General features: G+C 40.8%; 1 protein-coding gene across 1 annotated transcript; it reads right to left on the minus strand.

Moving 5' to 3' along the window:
- Nucleotides 1-244: 244 nt before the first annotated feature.
- MINAR2 (membrane integral NOTCH2 associated receptor 2) lies at nt 245-9,197 on the minus strand. Its single transcript, XM_010201751.1, has 3 exons — nt 9,033-9,197; nt 1,224-1,469; nt 245-424 (listed from the first exon to the last, which is right to left on the minus strand). The coding sequence occupies exons 1-3, from the start codon at nt 9,195-9,197 to the stop codon at nt 245-247; spliced, it is 591 nt and encodes a 196-aa protein (XP_010200053.1).
- Between the last annotated feature and the right edge of the window lie 1,084 nt (nt 9,198-10,281).

A 10,281-nucleotide genomic window follows, 5' to 3' on the forward strand; every position in this document is an offset into this window, starting at 1 on the left:
AAGAAAAGTAATGTATTTGTAGGTTTTTTTCTTTAGTTATACCCATGAAGAGATAGTCTGCTGTGTTCGGGGTATTTGCCTCTTTTCAGGATCAGTTCCTTATGCTGCAAAGGAACATTGTAAAATGGTGACGTCAAGCAAATTGTATTTGTGACAAAAAATTGGAATTCAAATGAAACAAGGGAGGGGAATATCTTAATAAAAATATTTATTGAAAAATTCCCATCAACACCATTTGGCTGTACTAAGTAAGTAAAATGCTGAGCGTGATTATGGTAATCAGGATGCAAACAGCTAACACGATGAGCAGGATGATTCGGCAACATTTGGAATGCTTTTTTTCTCTCTCTTTCTTTTTTAACAGGGTATCATACCCAGGAGTATAAATATCCCCCATCCAGAACTGTAGATCATTAGGATTTTCCTAAAAGAAAAATCAGAAAATGAACTCAATTCCTCTGTCTTGCACATAAAGGCATTAGAACATAGCCAGAAGTATTTTGGCTATCATCAGATAGTGATTAATGAATTTAAGCCATCACAATACAAATGCAAGGAACTTTCACTTGAGTATAGGTTGCACTACTTGCCAGATACTGCAAATGTTCCACTGGGGAAAATAAAACCCACGCCTTTCAGCCAGGATCCAAATGTAGGACACCAGCCATTGAGATGGGATTGAAAAGACCCAGAAGAAATTGTGTTATCTTTTCAAGAGGAGATGTTGCTTTATAAATATAGACCTGAATCCCTCCCCAGAGAGGGAACAACAGAAGAAAACTTCAAGAAAGTGACCCTAAAACTGACCTATTCCAACTCACAGGCAGGCATGATCCTGCATAGTGTGGATGAGACTCAATAAATGTGTGTTATTTGAAAACAGAATGTTTTGAAGAGTTATTGAGGTGGGTATGCAGTACTTAAGTAGCTTGTTTATAGTTCTTCCTTATAAAAATGGGAAACACGAGTTGTGGGGTGTTGTGGTTTAAGACTTTTTTCTAGTTACAGAGGTTGCGCTCTGCAAAACTGAAGTTCCTGGAGTCTAATTAGAGATATACACTTCTTTTCTTGACCAGACTCATGTTAGTGTTATGTCTGTACCAGCAAATGCTTACTTCTGTAATCCCACCAAAAGAACCAAGTGGGCTGCACAGTGGTTCATGCACACACCACACATCCCATAGTAATCCAACTGGTTCAAACACAGTGCCATAGCTTGTTACCTTTATGTGGCTGGACAAATTGGAGTGCAACGAATGTTTGTCATAGTCTTGCACAGTCCAGGAAGGGGTCGTTTTCTTCTCCTCCCAGTCGTCATCCACCTGGATATCACTATACAAGGGATTGCTTTTGATTGTGGATTTCAGAGTGATGGGCGTAATGTGTTTCCCAAGGGCTTTGTCTATCATTTCTTGACTGACCCCATTCAAGTCTAAGCCTGGTAGCTCAGTGACATTTCTCTTCTCTCTCTGTAAGGCACAAGTTAGGTCAGAAGTTTGGTTTCATCTTAATTTACCTGTGATGCAGACTCCCTTCCAAAACTATAACTTGTAACACAACAGAATAATATTTTTTTTAATTACATATGCAACAATTTTTCTTGCAAACATCTACAGTACAATAAGGGAGCTTGGCTTTTCACTCTGAGGAGATTTCTTCCTTCTAGGGGAAGCACATGGGTACAAACTGAACATTAAACCCTTGCAAATGTGAACTGACATTCTCACACCTGCTGAAAAAAAGCCTCTGCTTCAGTAAAAGAGTGCTATGGAGTACTGTGGTAGAAGATGTGACTCTAATGAAAGCCATGGACATAGGATGCAGAAGCAGAGCTGTAAAGATAAAACAGAATGAATCAGAGGGACAATTGCATGTATGAGACTGTCGTAACTGGACCTGAACCTCTGACAGTAGGGCTGTGATTTGCACTTCTGGTCACACTGTTGAATGCTAGACTTGGGTCAGGATGTCAGATGCCTTTCATTCAATTGAGGGACACTCCCTAATTTGGGCACTGTCAGAACTCAAACAGAATTATATACCTGAGCAGTCTCTCAGCAACAACAATTATTAAAATCAGACCTTTTATAATAGAGGAGTGACAAGAGAGGAGGACAAACAACCTTGATGGGATCACATTTTTTGAGAACTCAAAAGCTGCTGCTTAACATGGCAGTAAAGCACCTTTAGGAGCCGGTAAGGTGGTAGATACCGTGTTTTTCTATCTGTAATTGCATGGAGGAGTGAAACTAGACTCTGCAGTTTAAACTATTCAACATTTTGGTTCACCAAAACTTTTTGTCCTCAGGACTTTGAATTAACCTGTGTCTGATCAGCTGTTCTGTTGATGCATCATCTTCATGAGAGATCTGCCTCTGCTAGAGCCCTTGTGTGATGCTGACACCTCTCCCAGGTCTCAGGACTGCTTCTACAGAACCATCACAGTGCAAATTCAGCTTTCCACATTAGCAAGCACCACTTCCCTGCTAGCATCTTTGTCCTACTTTATGTTGAGACAAGAAGAGCCTTGGCCTGACCCAGTGGCCCTGCAGCGCATGTGCTAGGTGGAGAGGGCTTGCCCCAGCCCTCTCCTATCCTCAACATTCACAAAGGTATGGGCAGCACCAGCTGCCAGACTCCCATAAATAAGGTGAGTACACATCACAAACACCTGATAAAGAGGCTTTCCCAGGGTATCTCACTTACATTGAGATCTATAGCTATTAATGTGCCATGAGCTGGACAGGCTTCGGCAGCCAAGATGTTTGCTGCTGCTAGGGACATGTCCTGCCTCTTTTTCCACCTTTCTGGTGGCAACCCAGGGGATCCTATCTCCTGTTGTTTGCTGGCTCTGAGATCTACTCAGATCCTACATCAGCCAGTGTAGATCTCCAAGCTGAGGGCAAACTGTTGGCTTCCTCTACTCCCTTTGGGGGCTAGCCAATCTACTTTCAGTGGAAGAAAGCTGTCAGCACGTACTTGATGCCTCTGTACCTGTACACAGCATAGACATGTGTGTGCTGATCTGAGGTAGCTAGGAGTAGGAGGAAATGAGAAGACTAATTTCCTTCAGAAAGGAAAGGTGGAGAAAACACCACCTTTTTTTCTAAGAAACCTTTGGAGAAAGCATCATGCTGGCATTCTTATCGCTGCAGAAATGACTAAGCATGTTTCCCGTCAATAATTACTATTAGTAGCTGGGTGGATCTTCAGTGCCCTCCCAGTCCCTCTATTAGTTCATACTTTCCACAGGTCATTCTTTAGCTTTGACATGTCCCCTGACAATATTAGTCTTTGCATTGCAGTTACAGCTGGCACTGAAGCCCTCTGGGTTGTTCTGGCCAGATTTCAACTGAGCTGGCTTTTTAAACTGTAATTTCTTTCTGACTTTATTTTCTTTTTTTAAATTTATTTTTAAAATGTCTTGTTTAAAATTTGTCATTGGTCTTAATGATGATTCCCTCAGGCTTGTTAGATGAATTTGGAGAATATTTTGTTGAAGAACCAGAACAGGCTCACCAGAGAATGCTTGGTCTCCCTAGGCTAAAGTGTTGCGCAAAGAATGAGACTTGACAGTAATTTCTACAGCTGTTTTAAATAAAGTACACCAAAACTTGGAATAGATGGCATGATGCAAAATTTGTTGATGAAGAGAGTGCTTTGGGGCAAAACTTTTTGCCTCTTCTGTCTGCAGTACCTTCATTTTTACTGGCTTGAAAACAGGAGAATGTGGTAGACTGGAGCAGAGGTAGAGAGGGAATAGGATAGGAGAAGCAGCAGGGTTTTACCATGAGAACAGGACAGTAATTTCAAGTAGGAGGTAGTTTGTAGAAGTTTTAGAGGACAGACATTGAATTGCCAAGCTAATTGGGAGAATACACTTAAGTACATTGTAATGCTTGGTTGTGAAACTTCTGCAGTAGATATATCCTGGACACTAGTGACAGAAAAGGAAAGACAGAAGCCTGAAACACATTAAAAAAAAAAAAAGAAAAGTTTTAGGTCCAGGAAAGGAGAGAAAGAAATATGAAGAAGGCTGCATAAAACATATGCATTTATAGAAGCAGAGAAACAGAAGAGAAGTTTAAATAATAAAAACCATGCCTGCTGTTATTAGTTCTAGCAAACAGTATGTACTTCTTCTTTTAAGATTCAAACCATCTCCCAACAGTTTTCACAGCCATCTATGTTTTGATTCTGATTCACAAGGCAAATAGTCAAAGAAAGAGGAACATATTGTGAACTTGGGTATCCATATGTGTTACAGGATTTATATGATATACACTGTGTCTAAGAAGACAGCATGAATGAGGGTGGAACAGATAAAATCAGAGGCAATTTATGTTACTGAATAGTAGGAGAAAACAGCAAATGCTCAAAGCAGCAGAGTTATGAAGACCTCTGAGAAACTGTAGATGAAATGTGTTGACAAAATATTTAACAAGATGAAAAATGCTCAACTCTTCAAGCACATAATTATGTTCAAATTACATATAGGCCGTGAGCAAGAAAGCTATGATGGTTTATAACTCATACATTGCTGAGAACAGTTTGTCCCTCTTTGACAGACCCAGAGAGCTGGCATATATGAAAGGAGGATTCTGTAAAAACCCTGAAGATCCATAGACAACCAACATTAATTTCATTCTGGGTTGAACTGTGCTTACTCCACAGAGTTTCTTGCTGATTATTTCATAGTGCAAATTATGCATATACATACATTGCAATCTATATAATTAAAATTACAATTAATCTATTTTGCTAAAGAAGATTAACTTATTTTTGTCTGGACTTGTTCTTTTAATCTGAGTCCATCCTTTTTTTCCTCCCGTTGTCATTGCTGTTAACACTGAAACAACCTGACAGTCTAACGGTTCTTTCCTCAGTCTGTGATACGACACAGTAAGCTAACCACTCACCAAAACCAGGATATCAAGACTTATAGCCAGGCCTTGGTCTCAAGCCCATCTACCTGCAAGAAGAGACCAAAAAGATAACCTAAAAAATTGAAGGAAATGTACTTCCTGGAGGTAAATTTTTTCCTTACTCCGCCCTCAAAGAGAACTCATTCCTGTTGTCCCGTGGCCACCCATGGTCTCCAGCTGCAGCTGGGGGAGCTACTCAATTTAAGTGAACAAATACTGTTGATGAGAAGCTACAACCTAAATTTTTATCCAAGGGCATCTTTAAGAACCTTAGGGTCACCAGATACTGCATAATTAGTTTTGTAACAACCTTCTCAATCCTAGTGGAAGTGGATATAAGGGTTTTTGCACATATTTTAAGACTGTAACTTTCTGCTGTGCAAAAGCCTTGTAACACATCCTGGACAGCTCTTCCAACACTTGAAAGGGCATTTGTTTCTGATGTAGAGAGTTGTTTTGAAAACAGACAAAAGGTCTGACAGACAAAAAGCTGCTAGGTAACAACCCAAGAGCCCCTGTGATAGTTGTAAGAATTGTACAGGTATTTCTAGGCATTCAGTCAATAAAACCTCCTCATTTATCAGGATAAATAGTTATTAGGTCTTTACAATTTCCTGAACAAATCTGATCTCACAGAAAATGCTGTGAAAAAGCTATCAGGAAGGCAAAGAATAACCAAGGGTAAGTAAGCAAATCTGAAAGACAGTAGGGCAGACACATTGAGGACTCCTGAGAATAAAAATTTTCTTATTGAAGAGACTGGAGGGGATCAGAATTGTTTGTCGGAGACCTAAAGCATCATCAGGTGTTAAAAAGCAACCTAGTAAGCCACTTGACATGCGTAGGAAGAAGATCAGTACATGGTTATAAACAGTTAAGTTGAAGTGATAGGAATAATCAAAGTTGGCATTCATATGGACTGTCTTAATCATGCAGCATTGAAAGTGCTTCTGTGATCATAATGACTTGTGTACTTAAAGTTGTTTTATCTGTTATTGGTAATGGAGTTCTGCAGGGTTGTGAGGGCATTATATAAAAAACTCCATGTTGTGTTAGAACAAAGCTTCTGCCAACCTTTCAACTGGCACTGTGGCCATTTGCAGATGTCTAGCGTAGGGTAAGAGAAAGAGTAGAAATAAGTAATGCATAAGCCAGGGCACAAACAAGTGACTGTAACCTGGCACCTACTTTAGAGGTTAAAAAAGTAAAATAAAATATCTTTTCCTGGTACATTGAGAAACAAGCACAGGCAGGATCCAGCCATTAGCTTAGATGAGAGGGGTTAGGAGAGCAGTTAGCACAATAACTATTATATCTGCAAGCCAAAATTTGATTGGTGTTTTGAATTCCTAAGCAAGAGCAGCATGACAAGAAGTAGCACAGTGTTCAAAGACCAAATGCTCTCTGCTGTCTTCCAGAAACAGGGAAAAAAGGGAAATGCACACAGGAAACAGAAGTCTGAGAAATGCAGAAAATGACCAGGTAGACATGCACCCCAACTATAAGAGGCAGATGTAGGGGATTAATCATCTGGTGTATGCTGAGCTTTAAAACTCATATTGTGGGGCAGAGAGTCCACCAGGACTGGAAATTTTCAGGGCAATCAGTAGCTAGCCATTTGCAAGAGAAACAGTCTGCTCTTTCTGTGCTGCTCTTCACAGGGAAGACTTGTGAACTTCCTGAACTGCTTCATGGTTTGCATTATTCAAAGTAGATGATGAGGATATATGCTAATCAGAGAAAGCTGTTCGGTTTGCCTGATACAGAAGAGTAAAGTAAGAAGAAAGAGCAGCAACTCTTTGGTCAGCAATAGGACTTGTCATTATGTCAAACTGCTTTTTGTAATGGAAATAAATTAAAAAACTTACAGGTGGAGAAAACACATAAGCACTTAAGTGCACTTGAATTTAAGTGATCTCATAATAAAGGTCTGTCAGAGATCACAAACACACCACTGCGAAGTCACTTTACACAGAAAGCCCTGAGTGGCAATAGTCTCTTAAAAGAAAATGAAGTTCTGAAGAGGGAATTTAAGCTACTCTCAAGGTCTAATGACTTTGGGAGTCTGTAGGTCATGCACATATGTTCTGAAATGAATTCTCCTCCCTTACCCCCTGCCTGCCCCATTTCCGTTTCTGAATTAACTAACCCTTAACCCTATTAGCTCTCTCATCTTAAAGTAAAACACGTTACTTCTGTGCCATTTAGCTCTTCACTGCGCCATGGTGTTTATTCTGATGTCTGGAACTCATCAGCTCTTTTCCCTTTGTTTGTCAGCAAAAGCGAAAAAAAAAAAAAAGAAGGAGGCAATCTCACGAGGGAGAGAGAATAAGGCACAATGAATTTTGTCTGGACAGCCTGAATTTACTAATGACTACACTTAAAACTATAAGTTGTGCCCCAGGTGTATTAAGTATACCACATTGCAACTGCATTTCTGGAGACATGGCAAGAACAGACATTTCCTTTGAAAAAGCCATCCTGGGGCTGGGAACAGAGTTCCAGGAAAACTCTCTCACTGGCGTTGAAGGGCAGAGCACAAGTCAAAAAAGCACAGGGCTCTCCACACATTCTGAATTCCCTTGCAGCTCTGCGGCCCTGGCTCAGTGACAGCATGTCCTTTTTAACAACAATGGGGAGAAGGGTCCCCACTGTGGAGCAGGCTCTGTGTGTGGCTGCCTCCTTCCAGCACAAAAGAGAGACTTAGGTGGGGTGGGGAGTGAGGCCAGCATTGCACCATACCCCATTGTTTGGGATCCCACAGGCTCCTTCCCCTGGTTAAGGCTCTTTGCATGGGAGACAACGGGTGACCATGTGTGTGCCCCCTCCCAGCTCTCCTTGGGGAATTGCCAGCAAAGATTATACAATACCAGCAGAGGCGACTGGAGGCATTGCGGTAGGCAGAAGGAAGGGAGTCTGGGGTGGGGGAAGAGGCTAGGAAAGTTGGGAAAGGGGTCATGCAAATGGGTGTTAGGACAGAGATGACTATTGCATGTGGGTGAGGACTGGAATGAACTCTGGGAGAGAGCAAAGGGGTTTAAAGACCCAAAGGGAAGAAATGTCTTAGAGAGAAGAACTGTATTTGATGTATCCACAGGAGACTTCAAGGACCTTTCTTTTCCCTTCCTCTCCCTTAGTCTGATGCTTTTTTGGCACCCACTCCTCATTCCCTCAAGGAATTGAATCTCTACCCTAAGGATTCTTCAGGATGCAGACTCTCCTTCACCTTCTACGCACCTCCCACCCCCCTGCCCTCCCCCTCCCTCCTCAACCACTTATGTGCATCTCCACTCTTTGACAAGAAACAGATCTTAGAGCTTTTGCTCATGCTAGGGGTGGGGAAAGGCAAGGGGCTCCCCGGGAAGCAGGAAAGGAGCACTGTGGAGCAGCAAGTGGGGCCCAGAGGGGTGTGAGCTGATGCAGCTGTACTGCTGCTGATCCAGACATGAACTTTGCCACCGCCAGCTCCAGGACCTCTAACAGACAGTGCACATTTATGTTTTTACCAACAAACTGCTGCAACTTCTACATAATAACCTGGATGAATACAGTCTGTGGTTTTCACACTTTCCATAGCTGTCTGTCAGGGTAACAGGAATGTCGATGTGGAATGAGACAAACAAGGCAAAATAAAGAGGAAGCTACAGTAAACTATGTAAACATATATAAGCTTGCAGACACTAGTAAGAATTCCTAATGCTGTTTCTAATGTGACTTTTCATCGAGTTTGAGAGGTATGACCTTAAGGCTAGTGTTTTTTTCTAACTTTTTCAGAGAACGTGTTCCCCTCACCCCTTTAGTACAATTAATTGGTATTTGACATCAGTAGACTTTCTGGAAAATGCTATGGAAATGTTACAGTGAGCAGCTGAAAGCCTAACGTACTGAAATGAAGTCAGCGCACCGCCCTGAAGAGAGAACCTCTTCTCTAGGAGCCTGATGCTCATTGAAGTCAAAGGCAAAACTTACAGTGATAATAGTGTTGCAGAATCAGAAACGTGGCAAGCTGAACCCACAGCTTAAGTCTTGATCTCATGTCATTTGTTTCCTGATCCTAAAAATCATGTAAAAGAAGGAAGAAAAATGTCAGCCTCATTTAAACCTTACCTGTAAATAGACCCTGTTGTGCCACTGCTGCACTCCAGGTAAAGCTCCTTCTGGGAATTTTGCCAGGCTGGCTTGTAGAAAGGCAGAGTTTTTCACTAAAGACTTCGCTTCCAGTTGAAGGAATTTATCGGGATGGTTGTTATTTGGCAAAACGGAGAAGTCCATGTTTCTGTCCTGAAGAATAATAATGAAAACAGCCCCGGCTTCTGCTTCCTGGCTATGCATGCTCCTTCTATTATTAATGACGTGAAGAAGGATACGACAGTTTCCTGAAACTGTATCTGACCCCTGTTTGGTGTCAGGCTCACTTATATCATCTACCAATGATAAAATATTATTTAGAAGCAGTGGAGCAGACAGGACATGTTTCTGTAAGTGCCTAGCTTAAGTTTTCAAGTCCAAAGTCTATTTTGATAGATACACATGTGCTCATTAAAGCTAACAGAGTACCAGTGAGTAGATGCATGAGACACTTAAATGCATACCAGCACTTCCTCAAGTGACCTGCCAAAAATGTCAAGCTTACAGTACTTCAAAGAAAGCTTTTATTTTTTTCTGTCCAGAAAATTAGAAGCAGCTCCCAGTCCAAAGCAAGTCCTCCTTTTCTGTGGCAGTACTAAGAGCCTCCATTGTGCTATGTGGGTCAGTACCATTTACCACATCTATGACATGCACTTATTTAGGTTAGGGATTTCTTTCACAGTAAATTCTTCTTGACCCTGGGAATTATTAGATTGTTTCCAGTAATTGATAACAGACATTTTCAGGGAATTTATTCTGCTCCTGTTCAAGTGAATGGGAAAAAAACCACTCTTACTGATTTGAATGGTGTAGTCTTAGTCCCTTTATTATATTTTGAGATTTGATATTTTCATCATCATTTTGTCTTAATTTCTTTTGACTTTCGGCTAATGAAATTCCCCTTCATAGATGGCCATTACTTAAAACTGTTAAAAGTAATCTGCTCTTTTTTTATTTAAACAATTTTTTCCTAAACCGTTCTGTTTTTCTAAGATAACCTTTCATTTTTTATGACACTGTTGCAGAGATAAGGTTTTTGAAAGTTCATTGTCTGAAATCCAGGAAAACCAATTTTGGACCAAATTGGTGATGAGAATTAGGGCATAACAAAAAATTTAGCCTTGTACTTAAACCAGAAAATCGGACCAATCTGTTTTCCTTACAGTACACTGCTGAAATGTAAGAATAAAGCCAGTAAGCTACTTTTTAAATGTTACTAATAAAAGAT

The sequence above is a fragment of the Colius striatus genome, chromosome Z (genome assembly GCF_028858725.1).
Source record: "Colius striatus isolate bColStr4 chromosome Z, bColStr4.1.hap1, whole genome shotgun sequence".
In the NCBI taxonomy this organism is placed as follows: Eukaryota; Metazoa; Chordata; class Aves; order Coliiformes; family Coliidae; genus Colius; species Colius striatus.

What these genes read in the sequence shown, in the direction of transcription:
- MINAR2 (XM_010201751.1), bottom strand. Translation starts at nt 9,197, where the DNA reads ATGGACTTCTCCGTTTTGCCAAATAACAACCATCCCGATAAATTCCTT. An exon ending in ACAACAGGGTCTATTTACAG is followed by an intron (nt 1,470 to 9,032) that starts GTAAGGTTTAAA and finishes TGTGCCTTACAG; the next exon opens with AGAGAGAAGAGAAATGTCAC. An exon ending in ATTTGTCCAGCCACATAAAG is followed by an intron (nt 425 to 1,223) that starts GTAACAAGCTAT and finishes TTTTTCTTTTAG; the next exon opens with GAAAATCCTAATGATCTACA.